We start from the raw sequence: 19920 nt of genomic DNA, 5'->3' as shown, positions 1-19920 counted from the left end.
ACCACCGGGGCCCACCTGCAGGAGCCCAGAGCCATTCCTCAGCTCATGCTGGAAGAATTGTCTTCCTGCAAATCAGAAAGCTGACCCGGGAATCAGCGAAGAGCAGGATCCAGGAAACAACCTCACCTAGGCACCAAGTGAGCATCGCCTAGGAAACTTGGCAGCAGAGCTACTTGTGCCTCAAACTCGGCTTTCTGACCCATTTCTGGAAATTCAGAGGTTGTCAAGGGGTACTGTAACAGGATCACAAAGTCTGGTTTAATCTGTGCTTTCAGTACTACTTTAAGTTGCACTTTGCCAAAATCACCCTTTGGACATGTTTATTCTAGGAGAATCCACTCACAGAACAGGAATGGAGGAGTACCTTTTCCTTGTTGGCCACACAGTACCCAAGAGGAGACAGTCCGAGTCCCTGTGACCTGAAATGATGTTCCTGGCTCTCGTAATCCTAATCCTGCTGAAAATAGGAACCGAGTGTGGTATACCCTGTGTGACGCTCACAGCCTGGGCTGCAACAGGTCCTGATCTCCTCCCAAGAGCACTAAACTAACTACAATTAGGATTTCCCCCTTTTCAGGGTCAGAATGCCTAACTTCATGTTCTGTCATGGGGGTCCCAAAGAGCTGTTTCTACTGGTGCAGCTTCACTCCCTGCACACACAGATATACACACACTCTCTCTTCTGCTGTGTAGGAATTGATGCCATGTACACTCTCTGACACACTGGGTGCCTCGGTGCAGTGCCCAGCGCTGAAGCTTGGACAGTAATAAAGGATGGTGCTGGATAATTAATCCTCTCCCCAAGAGCTGCATACACGAAAGAGCTAGTGGCATCAGAAGAAATAAAAATCAAGAGGCATAAACGTGGCACGATTAGATGGAGGTGGGTCCTTCCTGTTGGTGCTCCAACACTGTCCGTGCTCAGAGGGAGCAAGGGGAAGGAAAGGAGATGAGTGAGCGCGCTGCCTGCTGCAAATATTGACAGAACCATTATGGGCATGTATAAAACTCCCATTTGCGTGATGCAAGCGGGATAGTCTTTGAATACTTCTGTCTCGAGGAATTCTTTATTTTGCCATAGAAGAAAAATGTTTTCATATTCTCTCCTGCCGTGCAGACCTGCAGCCCGGCGAGCCCTTTTGCCCTTGAGAGCCATAACATTATTTGTTAACATTTTTATGATGCCAAATGGTCTGTGCTAGAACGGGTGCCATTCTTTAGCTGGGAAACCATATGGCATGCCGAGTAATAAATAAGGTATTGTGATAGTTAATGAACCTAATTGCCAGCAAAGGCTTTAATACAGGGAATGTGCTGCTGAGAATTTAGCACCACATTAGAGATGCAGCAGAGCTCCTCTGACTTCTGAGGCTTAATTTAAGTTCTATATTGCAAACTCCAGAAAATAATTCCAAACCCTCCTGCTGGAAAAGCAACCTGCTGGTAGACTGTGATTATACTGAATTACTAAAATCGCAATCAATTTTATACACTCTGTTAACCCTTGCTGGGGAACTTGGCTCTCCAGGAGTTGAGGGGATGCCACTCCAAAGAGGTACCAGAGCCAAGTGAGTTGGAGCATCATGGTTATCATCCTCATCCTCCTCACCATGACTGGCCCTCTACCCTGGCATCTCCCTCTTCTGGGAAACACCCCTTTCCCTGGCCCACCTGCCTACCAACCAAGCTGACTGTGGGCAAAGCCAGGAAGAAGAGCCACAGTTGTGAATGGTCACTGCTATTTCTCTCTGTGACCAACCTAATAACTGCTGTTCCCGCATCACAGTGACACAGCATAGCAGAAAGTGCTGCTGCTGCCCCATGGCTCCCAGGAAATGCTCCTGTGGGCAGAGCAGCAGAAGCAAAGCTAAAACCACAGTTAAACATGCTTTTACTCCCTCAGCCCTGGAGTGGGGAGAGCTCTTCTGGCCCAACAGAATCTCTGGCACTGCTACAGACCCTGAATGTGACCACAAGCGCCCCTTCAGTCCAGAAAGCCCTTGGATAACTCATGCCTGCAGAGATGTCAAGATGCCTTCCATGCATCCCGGGGTGGAGAGGCCACCGCTCCTGCATGGGGTCTTTTAAAGCAGCAAGGAGGGATGCACAACACCAAGTATTCCCTGTTAGGCTGCTGTGCAGCACACAGAAATCCACAGAAAGACAAGGAGGTGTTGGAAGGACTATTTTCAAAACCTGCAGCAATCCCAGGTGCAAACATGGACCTGCTATCCCATGGAGAAAGGGTATCCCTTGCCACAGGTCAGAGCTGTGCTGCAGCATGCCTGCACCTTCTCTGAGGGCCGCTCCAAGCGCTCATCAGCATTGGAAACCTTCGCTCAGACTCCGCACATCATCCCCTGAAATAGCCTCTTTTTGTATGAAAAGCTGCAGCCCCTTTTTAGGGATTCATCCTTCCCCAGAGGCCACTGGCTCCACAGGGAGACCCGCGGAGTCCTTGGAGAAGAGTAGCGCTGCTCCTCCAGCACCTCTGGAGGGGGGACAGGAGGTTATTGGTTTCTTCCCTGTTCTGATTGCGCTCGGCTGCCCTGCAGTCACGTCTCCCGCTGACGGTGGGCAGCCCAGCTCTGCCAGGCAGCAACATCCCGGCTGGAAGCACCGGCGAGGGAGGACAGGAAGGTTCCCTGGTGGGACTGCCCCTCTCCATCCCTTAGCACCAGCTGCAGCCGGGTCTTGGCCGCCTGCAGACCTCTCCTGCCCTGGGCTTCGGACACGTGGCACAGGCTCCACCCGTGCCACAGGGAGTCAGGGCAGGAGGTGGCCAGGGCCAGTGCACGACGGCAGCATCGAACGGGCAGAGCGGTGAGATAAAGAGCGGCACAGGGCGGATTTAATACTGTACATAAATACACTTTACAATCTGGGGAAGGCTCAGTGCTAAGAGGAAGCCATTGGAATATTTTATCGTGATGCAGATCGAGTGAAAAGACTGTGAATAAATAAAAGGGAAGATAATTATTTGATGGAGTTCTCTTAGGATATGCCACAGCAGGGAATACTTACAGAGAATACATATTACTAGAGAGACTCAGCTATTCAAGCATCAAACTAACCTATAAATTGTCAGAGGAGAAAATTGGAGGAGAGGAATGGATGGGGGTTTGGGCACCGGTCTCATCAGTAACGCCGGGTTGCGCTTTCCACCTTCCCCGTCGCAATTCCCCCTGCCCGAGGAGTCACAGCCCTGAAAAAGGGAAGGCTGCCTCCAAATAAATGTCTTTCAGGAATTACGGCCGAGCCACTACAGTACGGAGATGGTGTCGTTTATCTCTCCGCCATCTGCACGGGCTCGTCGGGCCGGGGCGCAGCCGCCTGCTCCGGGAAGCCTCGTCCCTCCTGCACTTCTGCAGGGCGAGGGGGCTCGTCAGCAGAGCCCAGAGTGGCTCCTGAACGATCCAACCTCTCCAGGCACCAGGCTCCCGTATCTAACCACATCCTCCAAGGCTGGCATTCGCCTCACCCCCACTTCGGAGGGAATCCCTGCAGGGGAAGGGGTTTCCCGGCTCTGGGACCAGGCTGGTGCATCCCCATGGGGCATTTCCCAGAGCCCTCTCCCTTGAGCTGACGGACAACTGCCGAGTCCCAAGCTCTGCCATGCTGGGATCCCTCGACCTCACTTCTCGCCCACTCCCAAGCCAAGGTTCTCCAAAAAAAGCACTTTGCCAAGCCTAAGGACCCTGCGCACACTCGCAGCACTGCTCGGAGCGATCCTCCCCATTTCGGGGAGTGCAGCAGCATTTCCCTGAGGTCAGAGTGCTTCCTAGAGGCGAGAGAGAGAGCCCAGCGCTCCCTGCCTCCCGCCGGCACAGCTCGCACCAGCCCTGCTGCCCTCCAACCCGGCACCGGATCACTGCTCCCAGCTCACAATCCCTCGGGAATTCTATAAAGAGGGCACAGACAAAACCGAAACCGCGCTGATACTGGGTCTGTGTACGACAGCTTGTTGTACAGCTTGTTTAATATGGTATCACTCCTGTACTTTTCTTTTTCTCCCCACTATTTTTGGCCCTGTTCGCTACAAAAGCACACCCTCACCCATACTTTCCCTCTTGCACAGCGCCAGCTCTCCTTCCTGGAGGCAGGTGGGATAAAAGTGGATACCGGGAGAGGGCTTTCTCAGCATCACCTCCTGCTCCATGCCTGGCACCAGGACCAGGTCTGTATAGGTGCAGTTTACACCCTCTCCTGACAGGGCTGATGTCATTAGCTCTGAACATCTCCTGTCTCTCTGGGATTGACGGAAACCTCCGGTTCCTTTATGGGGATGATGTAAGCGACAGCCTGCGGTTCAAAGAGGCAGCCTCAGGTAATTAGCAGAGGTGCTCATTATTTTAAGCGAGACTTGCCATTGCTTCCAAAGCCCTGAGCAGGAGCAAAGCTGGTTTCGAGTGCGGGCTACCTTTAAGGCTGGCTCAGACAACACAATCAAAGGCAGCCTGACAGTGGCAGGTCTCCCTCCCTCCGCCTGCCAGAAGGGAATTGCTCAGTCACCGGCACCCAGAATAGGACTTTGTCCCTGTTCCTGTCATTAATTTACTGCCTGTGAATAAGTGGGGCCCCAGAGATGCACAGAGCCCACCTGTTCCCTCGCCCAGCTCTGACATTTGGAGCCTCATCGGCAGGTACCGGCACTGGCAAATGGTCCCATAAACCATCCGCTAACGCGGTGCTGCCAACGTGTGCCCTCCCTGCTTTCCTCCCTCCTGCAGCTGCGGGGCTGAGGGGAGCACCTGGCCTGCCTGTGGGGATGGACACAGGCAACCAAGGCTTTTTAAAATAGATCTTATTTTGCCCTGGTAAAGCAGCTTTAATGCAGTGGTGGGATGCTCAAAGGGATGAGACAAAGCATCCTGCTTTTGGTAATAGGGCAGGGCACATGCAAGGGGATAAGCAGCAGCCCCTACCCTGTGTCACCCTTTCAACAGAGGTCATTCTTACACCAGTATCACTCTATTTACCCCAAATGCACCACGCTGCTGTAATCGCTGCCATTCTGGACTCCAAACAAATCGGCCCTAAATGCTTTTCTGTTTTGTTAAAAGGGGATGGGAGGAGGGCGGTTTTAAAGCCGCCATCGCTGTAATGCAAGGAAATTACCATGTAGGATGCAGGGGTCTGAAAGCTGCACTTAATATCCCACACCTTTCCAAATCCTTTGTGTCATGACAGTCCCAGAATAATGGCAGCTGGTTGGGATCTGCAGCAGGGACCCCCACTCCTCCCCTTAAGCCCACCACCAGTGCAGGGGTGCCAAGTGCTCTGTCCCCTTCCCAGAGCCCCGGCAGGACCAGCAGTACACAGAACCCTGCTCTGCCTCCACCTCCACCTTCAGCTTTTGGCTTGGCTGCCGAAGAACAAAGGCACTGGCGCTTGGTGTCCACAAACCTGGCTGGCTCCATTCATGGACACCTGAGCCTGTGTCAAGCACAGCACATCTCCAAAGTGTTCCAAAAATGGGCGGAAGGGTAAAAGAGCTCCTCAATGTTCCCATGGAAATAAAAACTACAGCGGGGGTCAGAAACAACACACCCATGTCCGACCTAAACCCACAGGAACCTCAAGATTTGACCTCTTTATTTGTCCCTCTTAGTACAGGGAGAACAGAGAGACTCCATGCTAATCCTAGGAAAAGAAATGTTTTTTATAAATAACCTGTAAAAAATCCATAGGAGAGAGAGGAAACTCTCCACCTAAGACAACCTTTGCTCCAAGGCTCCACAGTGGCAGTGCCCAAAGCCACCCCAGCACAGAGCCCCAGCTCACATTGAGCTTTCCACAGCCACCTTCGACACCCCCCAGAGCCATAGGGAAGTGCTGCTGGCACTGGAATGCCCTGCCTGAGTGACCTGCTGCTGCCACAGCTCTTCTACAGAGCTCTGCACCTTTGAGCAGAGGAGAGACAGAGGTTTGGGATGAATCACACCACGATATGGAGGCAAAGTCCCATTAATGGAACCACTCCGAGGCACTGCGGCTCCTAGTCAAGTACTGGGAGCTGGAAGCCATATTTATGAGTGAGATATATCCGCAGAGGGAGCAATAAACCGCAAAGCAAAGTATGAAGGTTTGCAGCAAATGCTGTAAAGTTTTACACTCCTGAAAACTGGGAATAAAAGATGTACCCATTTAAAGCAGAGTGGATGGAAAGGGTTTGCACAGGACTATAAAACAGCCTTATAACAGTTAATTGCTACTTTCTTGTTGCAGCCCAGAGAAATTCAAACCAGGAAAAGAACGGCTTAAATCCCCATCGAAGAGTGGGAGCACAGAGAGGAGAGTGAAAAGCAGAGAGAGGAGTGCAGGGAATGGGAACCTTTTGTTTGGGATCCTCTGCACCACGTGGAGAAGAGATGCCTTTTGTTCCTGGAGCTTGGCTGCTCCCACTCCCCTCTGTGGGCAGAGCCTCTGGGGAGCGAGACCCGGGGCAGGGGCCCAGCAGCATGGCCAGTTGTTAATTACACATCGTTTATAAGATCCCATTGATGCCCATGCGACAGAGACTCAGCCAAACATCTGTCCCTGGGAGGAAGGGGGCAGAGGGAAGGGCACAGCAGTGGGTGGATTCCTCTGACCCTGATGGGAACCTTGAAGCACAATATTTCTGACCACAGAAATACAGGGGAAAACTCAAAACGTTTTCCGCAACAACCAAAACAACCAGCCACCTTGAACCAACCCCCGCAAAAGCAGCAGCACCCAGTAGTGCCCTTAAAAGGACGCTTATCCTCACCACAGCACCTCCCTAGGCCAGTGTTCCGCCACACAAGCTGGCTGCTTCCAAACCTCCTCTGGGACACCAACAGGAGCTGCGCTCATCGCGGAGGCCATGTAGAGCCTAACCCAGAAACACCTCGATGTGCTGCAAGTACTAAAACAACCCTTCCCCCTCCCCTCAGCTCCCTCTGCCCTTTATAATCTCCCAGCTGCTGCCCAGGTGAGGGGGATAAGGCTAAGGTGCTCCTCCATAGGCTGGAAGAGCTCCCCTCCTCCCTCCCCAGCCTTCTGCAGGTGTTGCTCCTTTTTCGTGTGATTTTCCCTCCCTGCAGTGGCAGATTTTGTGCGTTATCCAGGAAAGCAGAGCAATGCATTCCTCGCTGTAAACATCAAGATGCTGTTTCCACCCATCAGAGCAGCACTTAGGTGGAGATGACAATGGAGCTCGTGCAGCCCTAATCACACACTTTGACTGAAATAAGAGTACAGGGGAAAATGGAAATCAGATGCCTGGAGCCAAGCTCTCATGGAGCTGGGAAGCTGGAGCGTCAGAACCATCCTGGGGGCTGCCACAAGCTCGGGGGCTGGCTTTTTGGGCTGACCTAATTGTGTCCTTCTGGTACTTGAAGGGAGCCTACAGGAAAGATGGAAAGAGACTGTTTAGAGCATTTACTATTTACAGCCTGGAGTGACAGGACAAGGGAGAAAGGCTTCACACTGACAGGGAGTAGGTTTAGATCAGTTATTAGGAAGAAATTCTTCCCTGTGAGGGTGGGGAGGCCCTGGCACAGGTTGCCCAGAGAAGCTGTGGCTGCCCCATTCCTGGAAGTGTCCAAGGCCAGGCTGGATGGGGCCTGGAGCACCCTGGTCTGGTGGAAGGTGTCCCTGCCCATGGCAGGCCAATCCCAGAACATTCTATGATTCTATGATTCCCAGGACCAGGCAGTGCCAGGCTGACAGTGAGGGCAATAAGTCTTGCCAGCTCCAAGATGCTCTGCCACTCCTGCTGAGAGGCTTCTGGGCGCTGACAGTTTGTACTTTTATCCCCAGATTATGTCATTCAGTGAACAAAACCAGGCTCTAAGGATTGAAACCCAAGTACTGCACTGGCAAATGCCCTTGGGTCAGCTTGCCTGGCCAGCAGGGCTCTTGCAGGGCCCCGTGTCCCAGCACTGCAGCTGCAGGGAGCACTGATTCTTGGCTTTGCTGTCAGAAGAAAACCTCTTTACCATGTTCATCTTTCAAGCTGACGTCCTCTATACACCTCACATGCTCAGCAGAAGGGTTTGGCAGGGGCAGGTCTGGCTCAGTGAGGGGGTTTTGAAGCAAATGCACCTTGGATCTACAATCGCACTTATTAGTTTGACGATGATGCGGCAGCTCCTCTGCTGTCACTTCTAACGATGGATCCTCAAAAAAGAAAAGGCCAATTATATAGATTTGGAGTCCGTAATGAGCCTAAAGCTGTTTGATCATTTCGGCTCCAGCTGGGCGAGTGGGAGGAGGACGAGCTGCTGTGGGGACCCGCCAGAGCGAGAAGTGCGGGGCTCTGCTGCCTCTTTGTGGCGGTGACGGCGAAGGAGTTGTCACCACCGTGTCCCCTCCGTGCTGCTCAGGACGGCGGGCGAGAGGCTGCCGGGGGCTGCAGAAGTGAGTTATTATGAAAAAGCAAGGCTCAGCAGAAAACTGGAGGGCGAGCGTAAGTCCTGCTGACGAACGTGTCCAGCTGGAGCTGGAGCGAAGCAGGCAGAGGGGACGTGCACACCGAAAGTACAACAGGAGCACGGGAGGAGCGAGGAGCCGAGCTGGCTCTCGGCAGGATGGAAGCGCCAGCGATCTTCACGGAGGCAGTTTTACCAGCGGAATTTTGACCCTCGCGAGTATTTGAAAGAATTTTACAGCATGAGCACCAGCCGGGAAGGGGCAAGCGCGTTTATGATGCTGAACTTGGGGAACCTGCGTAAAATCTTCTCCTTAAGTGAGCACTCCCGAGGCGTTCGGAGGCGTGGGACAGCATCATTTCCCGGGCTGCCGAACATGGAGCGAGCTGTGAGAGACACAGACGCACACCGGCTTTGTCAAGAACACCCCTCTGCCTGCACGCGTGTCCGTGCAGACAGGGAATTGCAGCTGGAGCTGTGCCACAGTTTCTGGGATCACCATCAAGCCCAGCTGGGGCCGGGGGACGTGAGGACAGTGCCTCTGCCCCAGGAGCTGGCACTGCCCCTGCTACAGGCTGTGGACCCACTGCAGCAGTTGCCCCTGGGCCGGGCTGTGGCCAGGGAGCCCTGGCATTGGGCTATGGGGCTGTGCCATGGGTCTGTGGCATTTGGGGTCACACTTCTGGGTTAGGGGGAACACAGCCTGAGGGGCTCTGAGATGTTTCTGCCCTGGGGCAGTTTCCATCCTCACCGGGATGGTTTGCCCCCCACGCTGCACCAGATGGGCTGAGAGGTGACATCCTGATAGATGTCAGCTGTGGCCCCACCACCTACCAGCTCCTGTCTGCTAATGATCACCTTGGACTACACTGACCAGAACCACTGGGAGATGAAGTGGCTGAAGAACGAAGCAGGAGCCTTTCACTGGGAGCCAGCAGTGAAATAAATTTGTGAACTGGAAGGGGACAGGTGAGGCTGGTGTCTTACTGCCTGTCACCAACCATGGTAGTGGCACAGGCTGTGTGTGGTGACAGGAAGCCACAGGCACAGATGCTAAATATCCACAGAATGAGCCTTCATCTACTTATTTTTGCATTTTCTTGCCAGGGAGAAGTGGGCTGAGAAGCAGGAGAAATTGAGGAAGATGGTGAAGCAGGTTCTGAAGTGTGATGTGACCAAAGCTAACCCCAGGGGCCCTGTGTCCCTGCCGCCAGCTGACTGCATCGTCTCCACCCTGTGCTTGGAGGGTGCCTGCAAGGACCTGGCCACTTTCCACAGTGCCCTGAGGAACATCAGCACCCTCCTGAAGCCAGGGAGGCACCTGGTCATGGTGACTGCCCTTGGGGACACCTACTACAGCCCTTTTTCTGGCACTAAATAAACTCCTGAGTGTTCCAACTGTGTCTGTGAGCTGGGATTTGTGCAGCACACACAGCACCCAGGATTGGGGTAACCCCAGCAGCTCCCCCCAGCCCAGGGACAGGGATAGTGCCTGGAAGGAAGAAGGGTATAATTATATAAATACATAAAAAAGCAAACAAAAACCCCAAAACAAACTCTCCAAACAAATAAACCACCAAGCCTCTTCTAAAGTTGAAACTAGCAAGTGGAATTGGTTGAAATCTCAGCAATATTTCCAAGTGCCTGCACATTAAGAGTGAAAACAGGCAGCCAAAGAATGGGGGTTTCCACTTTGCTACTTTGAAGAGCAAAAAGGGCACCAAAAAGTGACACAAACAAGCACAACAGAATTCCAATAGCATCTCTGAAGCACCTGAAGTGGTTCCTTTTCTCTCACTGTGTATTTTTCAAGCCTGGGCTGGGTGAGGCTGCACCAGGCAATGCCTGAGCCCACCAGCTCCTACCGTGGTCTCTGGCCAGGGCTGTGGCACCTGCACGTGGAACAAGCCAGGGTGGCATGAGCGCCACACGCTCCCAGCCAAGCCTGAGGAGACCCAGAGAGAGAAAACAGGCAGAGCAAAAGTAAATGAGGCTCCAGGGAAATTAAGGCAAAGTGGAAGTCCTGGCAAAGCGAGGTAATAATTCCCTTTCTGAACGAGTGACTGTTTGGAATTTAACCAGGCGAACGCGATTAAACCAAATGGATATAAATTCTAGGTGCGGCGGCAAGTAATGAAGTGGAGAAAATGAACAGCACCCAATTAACAAGGAAATCGGATCTGCCGCAACGCGGGGGGATCTAATGAAAAATGAAGGCTCAACTGCCCCTTTCAAAATTTTTCCAGATGGAGAACACCCGTTTTACATCCGGCATCTTCTGGGATACCCAGGGGATTGCAGTGGCTGGGGAGAGCCGACCGGATGCTTTCCAACTTTTCCACTTTTTCCCCCCCCCCCACTTTTTGGAGAAGTGAAATCCCTGGGAAGGCTGATGTGGGTCCCACTCCAACGGGATCCAGCCATAGGAGCAGCTGGGCTTGGAGGCCCCGGGGAGAACCCCCGGTGTCCCACTGCAGCCCCCCCGGAATGCAGAGCCCTCGCGGCTTCCCTGCTCCCAAAGAACCCATCTGGGGGTTTTTCACCTGCATCCCGGTTTTTAACTGGCTGCCTCAGACCCTTTCAGTTTCCCATCAGTTTCACAACAGCGTGGGAATAACGGGGAAACAGAGAAAACGCGGCACTGGCTGCCAAGCGGCAGGACCTGGACGCAAGCTCGTGACACAGATGCGCTGTCGCGATAGCGGGGCCGGTGCACGTGACGCATCAACGACTTCCTTACGGCAAACGGGGCCTATTGGGTTATTGGCTAATTACAGGTCACCAGAGAGTTCCCGGGGCCCGCGGGGCCGCAGGCGGGGGCTGCGCACGTCCCGTGCGCCCCGGCACACGCGGGCCCGTCCCGCCCGCATTCTGCGCCCGCAGCTGCCGCTGAGCCCGTGCTCGCGAGGCCCCGGTCCTGTCCACGTTCCCTTTCCCACGCCCGGCTCCATTCCTATTCCCGTTCCCGTCCCTGGCCCCGTTCCCATTCCTGCCTTCCCCGTTCCCATTCCTGCCTTCCCCATTGCCCCGTTCCCCCATTCCCCACTGCCCCGTTCCCGTTCCCCACTGCCCCCTTCCCCCGTTCCCCATTCCCCATTGCCCCGTTCCCGTTCCCATTGCCCCGTTCCCGTTCCCATTGCCCCGTTCCCCGTTCCCGTTCCCATTGCCCCGTTCCCCGTTCCCATTGCCCCGTTCCCCGTTCCCCATTGCCCCGTTCCCGTTCCCCGTTCCCGTTCCCATTGCCCCGTTCCCGTTCCCATTGCCCCGTTCCCCGTTCCCGTTCCCCGTTCCCGTTCCGCCCCCGCCGGAAGGGGCGGGCCCTGCACGCACGCGCCGCCGGTGACGTCACGCCAAGCGCGGCGCGCGGGGTGGGGGCGCAGGCGCTGGAGAGCGCGCGCGCTCAGATCTCGGCGCGGCGATGGGGGCGGCGGCTGCCGAGGCGAACCGGACGCTGTTCGTGGGGAACCTGGACCCCAAGGTCACCGAGGAGCTCATCTTCGAGCTCTTCCACCAGGTATCGCCCGGCGCCCGTGCTGTGTGTACCGGGGGGGGACGCGGCGGGGGGGCCGCGGCCGCCATGGCCGGCGGGGCTACGGCGGCCGCCGCGGGACAGGGTTCGGCGGGGCGCACGTGCTCGGCGGCGGTCGCTCCCTCCCGGTGTTTGCTTAACGCCTTCGCCCCCGATGCCAGGCGGGTCCCGTGATCACCGTGAAGATCCCGAAGGACCGGGATGGACGGCCCAAGCAGTTCGCCTTCGTCAATTTCAAGCACGAGGAGTCGGTGCCGTACGGACTGCGGCTGCTCAACGGGATCAAGCTGTACGGCCGGCCCATGCGCATCCAGTTCCGATCAGGTACCGGAGGAACCTTAAATAACCCGTTTTCTAGAGGGAAAGTGAACTGCTGTCAACTGCTCCCAGCCTGCAACAGAATCACAGTTAATCGGGTAAATTGCAGGAGCCTCTCACCAAGGCTCACCCTCCTCTGCCAGCTCTGCTCCCCTCACACACTCCTGTCCCAGTGCTTCCACCAGGGACTTTTTGTCCCTCGTGGCCGGTGTAACCCCCTTGGCTGAGCCTTCTCTTTGTGTTTTTATTGGTTATTCCTGCAGCATCTCTGAGATCTGTTATAAATTATCACACAAACACTAAAAATTGCATCTGGTGGTGGTTAAATGAGGCACATTGGCTACAATATCTCTGCCCTTTCCTAGTGGGAATTAAGACAGTTGCAGTGCCATATTTTGGTAACTGGACCATGTGCTTTTGCAGGTCACTGATGAAATGTGAGAGCCAATTAAACACGTGGAAACTTGAGAGCCAATTCAAAACGTGTTGATGTCCTGCAAATTCACACCCAAGTTCCTTATCTGGTATTTGTGGGTCTCCTGAAATATTTGTCTCTCCCCAGGGAGCAGTCATGCAGCCCAGGATATCAATCCATCCTGTCCCCCGCTCACAGCTGCTGGCACCAGCCCTCCTGGGATGCCTCATCCAGCATCCAACTGCAGCAGGTATGAGTCTTGTTGGCACAGGAGCGTGGAGTGGAGATAGACATTGCATGGCTCACAGCGTTTCTGGCTACTTCCAAGGGCAATCTGGTGTTTCTTCCCTGTGGAGGGAGCACCAGTGGGATACCGACACCCCTTGGACTGCAGCTGTTGTGTGTTTAAGGCTGAAACTCCTAATCTGTTTTCTGTGCAGGTATGAGAGGGTTCCAGATGGCATGGCCGCACCAGGGTTCCCGTCGAGCCTGCAGAGACAAGCAGTGGTACGTGCGCACACTCACAGGCACAGGTTGTGGGAATGTACTTTTGGAGTGCTGAGATGACAATTCCAGAAGATTTGAAGCTCCTGGAACAGTTGGGGGTCTGTTGGGAGGGCTCTGGGCTGTGGGAGTCCAGCTGTGGGTGAAGTAGTGGGTAGTGGTTATTAAGCTTGCATTCGGTCTCACTTCCAAACAAACCTGTTCTGTTCTCCTGGTATTTACAGTGTGAGTTAGGGTCCAGCCCAGGGTTTAGTTCAAGCACTGCACTGGGCAGCGAGTGTACCAAACCAAGCATGCCTTTCCCTCTTTCCCTTCCAGATGAACAGTGCGGCTCGGCAGCAACTGCAGTTTGGGGGGAAATATGAGCAGCCTGGCTTTGCCCCTCCTGGCTACCCGCACTCCTTCCACGCCCCTCCGGGCTCCCCGGGGCCGCGGCGCTCTGAGGGGCCAGCCCTGCGCAAGGGCCGGCTGGGTGCCCACCCCTACCCCCCAGACACCCGCCACTTCGGCCGCGAGCGCTTTGGGGAGCGCGGCCCCGACTACGGCCGGGGCAAACGGGATGAGTACGGCTTTGATGAGAGGGGCCACGACGCCGAGCACCACTACCGGGGCGGCCGGGAGGAGCACTACGACGACAGGCACCGGGATGGCTGGAGCTACGACTACCGCAGGGAGAGCTACAGAGAGGCCAAGTGGCACTCATCGCGGCATTGATGGACTCGAGGGCAAAGCAAATGTGACCTGTTTCTCACTGAATACATGTATAAATCCCCCCCAAAACCCCCAGTGAAGTCACCTTTTAGTGTTTGTAAAAATACCAGCAGTGCAGTCCTGCCAAACTCTGGTCTCAGTATTAAATGTCTTAACTCACACTTCAGGGCTTTTCACGGGGTAACAAAGCTGTGGTGAAGATTTGGAGAAACCACTACTCTGTCCTTGTGTCACAGAGAAGTGCTGCTAGTATTTTTTAGGAGAAAGGAACATCTGTGTCATATGGAAGGGTCTAGCCTTTTAAGCAGGGTTGAGGTGGGACAGATGCTGCCTGGCATCTGCAACATTCCTCATGTTTTTTATACAGTCGTAGAATCACAGAATGGTCTAGGTTGGTAGGTACTTTAAAGACCACCTCATTCCAACCCCCTGCCAAAGGCAGGGACACCTTCCACTAGACCAGGTTGCTCAGAGCCCCATCCAATCCGGCCTTGAACGCCTCCAGCGACGGGGCGTTCACAATTTCCCTGGGTAACCTTCTGCAGTGCTTAAGCACCCCCACAGTAAAGAATTTTTTCCTAATACGTAATCCAAACCTACTCTCTTTCAATTTGAACCCATTCCCCGTTGTCCATTTAAAATATGACAGCATCGTCTTGGAGAACATTAAAAGTCCCTGGGGAAAGCCCCTGGGTGAGCCCCCTCTTTTGAAGCGGGGGGAGCGGAGCTCCTCCGTGGGATCGGTGACGGGAGGAGGGCCCCGGGCTACGCCGGACTACATCTCCCAGCAGCCCTTGCGGCGCGTCCACCCCCACGAAGCGCGGACGGCGGCGCGGGGGCCACCGGGAGCTGTAGTGCGGCGGCTATGCTGGGCGGCGGCCGCGCCGGCCTGGGCCGCCTGCGGATCTGCGCCGGGCGGCTGTGGCGGGGCCGGCGGAGGGCAGCGGCCATGGCCGGCGGCGACATGGGGCAGCGCATGGTCTGGGTGGACCTGGAGGTGCGGGGCAGCGGCGCGGGGCGGCGGGGGGCGCGGGGAAGGACCGGACGGGACGGGGGGCGCGGGCCCCCGGGCGCGCTGACGCTGCCGCTCGCCCCTGGCAGATGACGGGCCTGGACGTGGAGAAGGACCAGATCTTGGAGATGGCGTGTCTGATCACCGACTGCGACCTCAACGTGCTGGCCGAGGTGAGGGGGCCGGGCGGGACCCAGCGGGCACCCCCGGCCCCGGCAGGACCGCGCCGCTTGCAGGGGATGCTGGAACAAAGTAACCCCGGGCGATGCCGTGCTCCGGCCGCGTTGGGATCCGCTGCTCCGCACCGGGAGCGTGGGAGCGGCACCGGAGCGCGGGGACCTGCGTCACGCTGCACTTCGGGTCTCCAGGCTGAAACTGCTCCGTGCTCTGCTTGTGTTTGGGACTAAACTTTTACATGCTTGTAAACTTTTATTCCATTACCTTTATGTTTTCCTCTCCCCGACAGGGCCCGAACCTGATTATCAACCAGCCCGACGAGCTGCTGGAGAGCATGTCCGAGTGGTGCAAGGAGCATCACGGGAAGGTAAAGCCCTTCTCCGTCTTGGCCGCGATGAGAATGACGTGTAATTCTGAGTGATGAGCTGCAGTACGGCCGCCTGAGCAGGGACAACTCCTGTGCTGAGCAGTTTGCAGTCAGACAGAGGGGTTGAAAGACAGGAGACAGTATCTGTCTTATTTTGTATTGAGGAGCCTCTGTGGAACGTTTTGCCCAAGGTGTCACAAGTCATCTGCGGCACAGTTCAAACTGCGCTCGGGGATCTTTAGCCTTCAGCTTCCAGCTTGCCTGAAGGAGCCTGTGCTTCGCAGGCTGGTTTCTGATAAGTTGGAATAGTGCTGGAAGCTACTTCCTGGTTTGAGAGAGCTCGGGAGCATCAGCACAGCCCAGCAGCAGTGAGGCTCCCCTGAGAGGGCTGGAGCAGGCAGGAGGGGCCAGAATGGGGTCTGTTGCTCAGGGATGTGCCACTGGCTCGCATCTCCTAAGACAAGGGCTCAGCCTTCCTCTCTCAGGGTGAGGTTGGGAATTGGGGTTTGGTTCCTTGGTCCTCTCAAAGAGCTGCTGGCCACCTCCTGCCTGTGTGGGAGCCATGGTGTAGGTGGGGTGGTTGGGCTCCTCTTGAGAGCTCCTCCTGCTGAAGTCTTGCATAAAATAATTCAGAATAATTCCAGTGGAGAATGGGAAGGTGAAGCTTGAATGCCTGAGTAAGAACAGGTGCAGGATCAGTGCAGAAGAGTCCAGAGCCAGTGAAATGCAGATTTCTTCCTGTGGATTCTGATGCATGTGGGATTAAACAGGTCTGTAAGCACTGGGCTTTTGCCTGTCCCCTCAGTGCTGTGAGCCTTGCGGATTTTTTCACTGAAGGCTTCACTTTTGCAGTAAGATTATTTTTTGGTCTTTGGGCCACCAGAGAAAGGTTCCTTCTTGCCAGCAGCAAGAGAGCAAATGGATTTTCCAGTCCCTGATGATGAATTGAAATTCAAGTTAGTTTTAAGATACCCATAACCCCCCTTCCTCCCCCTTCGGCATCTTGCTCTCCCTAGGAAGAATTAGCAAGAGTTTGGGAAATGAATATTAATTTACTGTGATGGGTGCTTTTCCCTGCTCCAGTTGAGGATTCCGGCTCGGCTTCAGCTCGGGAGTGAATTGGAGATGGTAGCATGCGTCCTTGCTGCTCCTGAGGAGCTACTTATTTTTAATTGACTAAGAGAAGAGAAGCAATTAGAATATAGATGAAAATGCTGCCACATAATGAATTTTTTAACCACCACTTGGATCTGTCAAGTAGATTTTTGCGGCACAGTCGTGGAAATATATAGCGTAGCCAGATGGAAATAAATCACTGAGAACACTTGGAGAGGATTTGACATTTAACTATTGAAAAAAAAGAAGGGAGGAACTTCTCTGATTTATAGGAATCCTGATAAACCCTGAAGGCAAGATCCTGTTTATTTGTGTTCACTGGTACCTGCTGCTCCCTGCTGGGGAGGCGAGTGCCTCTCCTGAAACAGGGATATAAGGGGGTGTAACGCTCTCCTGGCTCAAGGATGTGCAGGTGGATAAACAACACCTCACGTCTTGGTAACTGAGAACAAGTCTGAGCAAAGAAATCAAAAAAAGGGAAAGAAAAAACCCCAAACCCCACGGCAAGGTCAGTGCTGCCAGGACTATTTACCTGCCTTGGTTTTACTTCCCAAGCAGGAGGTCCCTGGGGAGAGTAGAGGCTGGGGGTGCCCCAGAGAACTGAGATGCAGAGTTCAGGAGGTACCTGGGGAACAAACAGCGCTCAAAGGGTTGACCTTTCACTGCAGAGTTAAACATTTACTTGAGAACTGGAGTATTCCTGGCAGTGTCTGTGACAGAGTGTTTCTGATTTATGACTTGGCTCTTTTTTGCAGTCTGGCCTTACTAAGGCTGTGAAGGAGAGTAAAATCTCACTGCAGCAGGCAGAGTACGAATTCCTGTCCTTCGTGCGGCAGCAGACACCCCCGGGGCTCTGTCCTCTCGCAGGTGAAGCATCTTCTTTCTTAACTACAACATCATCATCCATCCTGCACTCCCAGTGGGATGCAAACACACACTGGCACCTGTGGCAGGGATGTGTTCCTGTTCTATGCTGTGTCTTTTCCTCCCTGGGTATCCAACCAAAGGCCAAATAAGGATCTTCCGGGTGTCCTCTTACCCAGAATTGCTTTCAGAATGTTCATATATGATCTTGGGACAGGTGCTGAGTGAAATTAATACCAATGGCCATTTTCACTTGGGAAGAAACCCAGTGTTGGCATAATTCTTTGATACTTATCTGTGTGACACAAACTGTGGGAGTAGTAACTGAGGAATTACTAGAGGTGTTAGTATTAAACCCTGTGTGATCTGATCCTGCAATGAAAATCTGACAAACCTTTACAATCATGTTTGCTAGAAAATGGGATAAATGAGCTGCTTGTGAATGGCTTTTGGTCCCCTGTGATCTCTCCCAGCTCGCTCCGCCTGCTGCTCGTTTCTATGTCGCTCTGTAGCGTCTTTGAAGAAACATCTTGTTTTGTGTCTTTGTAGGTAACTCTGTTCATGCAGATAAGAAATTCCTTGACAAATACATGCCGCAGTTCATGAGGCACCTTCATTACAGGATCATTGATGTGAGCACTGTCAAGGAACTTTGCAGGTAAACGTTCCCCCAATTAAGTGGTTTGAAAGGTAACCCTGGGATGCCCATTCGTGATGCTGGGGCTCTGCAGATCACAGCAGGGGCACAGACTCCCATGTCTGTGGCACCTCTGGGTGTCAGTGAAACCAAAATTCCTTCACCAAGTGTAACAAACCTGCAGCAGTCACCAGACATGGTTTTGAATCCCAGTTTTCTTTTTAAGTGGCAATTTTTCTGCTCACAGGCGCTGGTATCCAGAGGAGTATGAGTTTGCACCAAAGAAGGCGGCTTCTCACAGGTGAGCTTTGTGCTTCTGTCTCTGACTGAGCAGGGCTTGTCCTGCAGGGAACTCTGCTCTTCCTGAGCAGGATATGGGGCTCCCTGTGAATTCCAGCATCCTGTGTCTGATGCAGGTGGAGGCTGTGTGCTTCTGCACCCTGTCAGATGTTTGTATTCTCCTGTCCAAAGCCTAGATAGTGTAGGGAAATGGAGTATTGAAATACAGAGAACCAGAAGTTTCCTCAGTCCTTCTGATTCACTCAGCTCTTCGAGGTGCATGTTTGTTGGCCATGCAAACAATCACTTAATGGGGGTTATCTGCCTTTTTTTTGGGTAGAGTTGGTTACAGAAACACAAAAATTGGAGGACTGTGAATGGGGGGTGAGTCCTGCTCCTGCCTATTTCCTGAGCTTGGAATGTGCCAGAGAGGGAGTGGGAAGGAGCCAGGGAACCTCTGTGGCTCCGCTCTGATGTGACCGTGCTGGGCCAGAAGGGAGGCTCTGGTACAAACAGAGAAGCAGGAGGGCTGGCTGTCGCAGAGGTTCTGGCAAAGTCATGGTTGATGTGCTTCTGCATGGGGCTGAGCCCTGAGCAGGCCCTGGCTGGAGCAGAGGGCAGGTCTCTGGAGCGCTCGTCTCTTCCCTTGGATCGAATTGTTTTTAACGGCCAGCGCTGTAGACCCCGCTGGCTTCCAGCAGCTGTGTCCCACGGTGACATAAACTAATAAGCTGTTGGCACCGCTGGACTTTTATTGCTTCCCTGAGACAATGAGGGTTATTTTCATTTCTGACAGATGCACCTTCCATGTGCATCAGTTTGGTTTCCTGCAGCCTGGAAGTTTTCAGCGGCATTAGGATCCGGGCGTAGCTGGAGATGGACCCAGACGCTTTTAAACCCTCCTTAATTCTCTTTCAGAGCACTTGATGACATCAGGGAAAGCATCAAAGAGCTCCAGTTCTACAGAGACCACATCTTCAAGAGGAAAACGGATGAGAAGAAAAGGAAACTGATTGAGAACGGGGAAAGCGATAAAGCTGCCAGCTGATTTCTCCTCCCACCACGCCAGCCCGTAGCACACACTAGATGCGTCTCCTGGTTCTTTTATGTTTGCCAGTCTCTTGGGAAGCTGCACCCTGGGTTACCTTGTTTCTTACCAGCTGTTCAATGCAGACAGGAGCCTGAGTTGCTGCTGCTTTTCACTTTGAGTGGGGAATCAGCACACTGGGCCTCAGCGGCGCCCAGGTTCGGATGGTGTAGGTAGAACGTGCTGTTTGATATTCCTTACACCTGGTTTTAGGTGCAGTCTTTCACGACACAATAAAACAGTTCAGTTGAAAGATGGTGGTTTTGGACAGCCTTTCTTTGGTGCTCACCACACTGCCAGGTGAACTGCTGTTCCTGGTCTCCCCTGGGCAGTCCTGGAGCGGGAGCTGCCAGCCCATAAACCAGAGGGTGTATTGGAGCACGGGGTGTGCAGCTCCCAGGCATGTTTTTATTATGGGCATTAATAATAATGGCCATCCAGGGCTTCTCAGTCCTGCTGATTGTTGGAACACCTGCTCTGCCAACCCTGGGAATGATTGTTACTGCAG

General features: G+C 53.9%; 3 protein-coding genes across 3 annotated transcripts; all 3 read left to right on the top strand.

Annotated features, from left to right (window-relative positions):
* Positions 1-7788: 7788 nt before the first annotated feature.
* Positions 7789-9777, top strand: NNMT (nicotinamide N-methyltransferase; the record flags this gene model as incomplete). The annotated part of the gene is given in 6 exon segments (XM_082297016.1): positions 7789-7833; positions 8223-8385; positions 9178-9244; positions 9246-9339; positions 9343-9365; positions 9504-9777. Coding segments are annotated over 6 exon segments (666 nt in total).
* A 1982-nt stretch (positions 9778-11759) lies between these two features.
* On the top strand, positions 11760-14001 carry RBM7 (RNA binding motif protein 7). The gene is made up of 5 exons (XM_082296861.1): positions 11760-11910; positions 12087-12249; positions 12806-12908; positions 13099-13165; positions 13481-14001. The coding sequence occupies exons 1-5, from the start codon at positions 11815-11817 to the stop codon at positions 13874-13876; spliced, it is 825 nt and encodes a 274-aa protein (XP_082152987.1). The 5' UTR covers positions 11760-11814; the 3' UTR covers positions 13877-14001.
* Positions 14002-14738: 737 nt separating this feature from the next.
* Positions 14739-19659, top strand: REXO2 (RNA exonuclease 2; the record flags this gene model as incomplete). Its single annotated transcript, XM_082297062.1, has 7 exons — positions 14739-14870; positions 14975-15058; positions 15352-15429; positions 17301-17412; positions 17959-18067; positions 18294-18347; positions 19244-19659. The coding sequence occupies 7 exons, from the start codon at positions 14739-14741 to the stop codon at positions 19371-19373; spliced, it is 699 nt and encodes a 232-aa protein (XP_082153188.1). The 3' UTR covers positions 19374-19659.
* Between the last annotated feature and the right edge of the window lie 261 nt (positions 19660-19920).

The sequence above is a fragment of the Coloeus monedula genome (assembly GCF_965178545.1).
Source record: "Coloeus monedula genome assembly, chromosome: 25".
Classification (NCBI taxonomy): Eukaryota; Metazoa; Chordata; class Aves; order Passeriformes; family Corvidae; genus Coloeus; species Coloeus monedula.
The sequence above is the reverse complement of the archived record's forward strand: the minus strand, read 5'-3'. Positions and strand labels throughout refer to the sequence as shown.

Bases quoted from the DNA above. Each gene is read 5' to 3' on its own strand.
- RBM7 (XM_082296861.1), top strand. From the start codon at position 11,815: ATGGGGGCGGCGGCTGCCGAGGCGAACCGGACGCTGTTCGTGGGGAAC. The intron at 11,911-12,086 runs GTATCGCCCGGC...CCCCGATGCCAG, and splicing joins TCTTCGAGCTCTTCCACCAG to GCGGGTCCCGTGATCACCGT. The intron at 13,166-13,480 runs GTACGTGCGCAC...TTTCCCTTCCAG, and splicing joins GCCTGCAGAGACAAGCAGTG to ATGAACAGTGCGGCTCGGCA.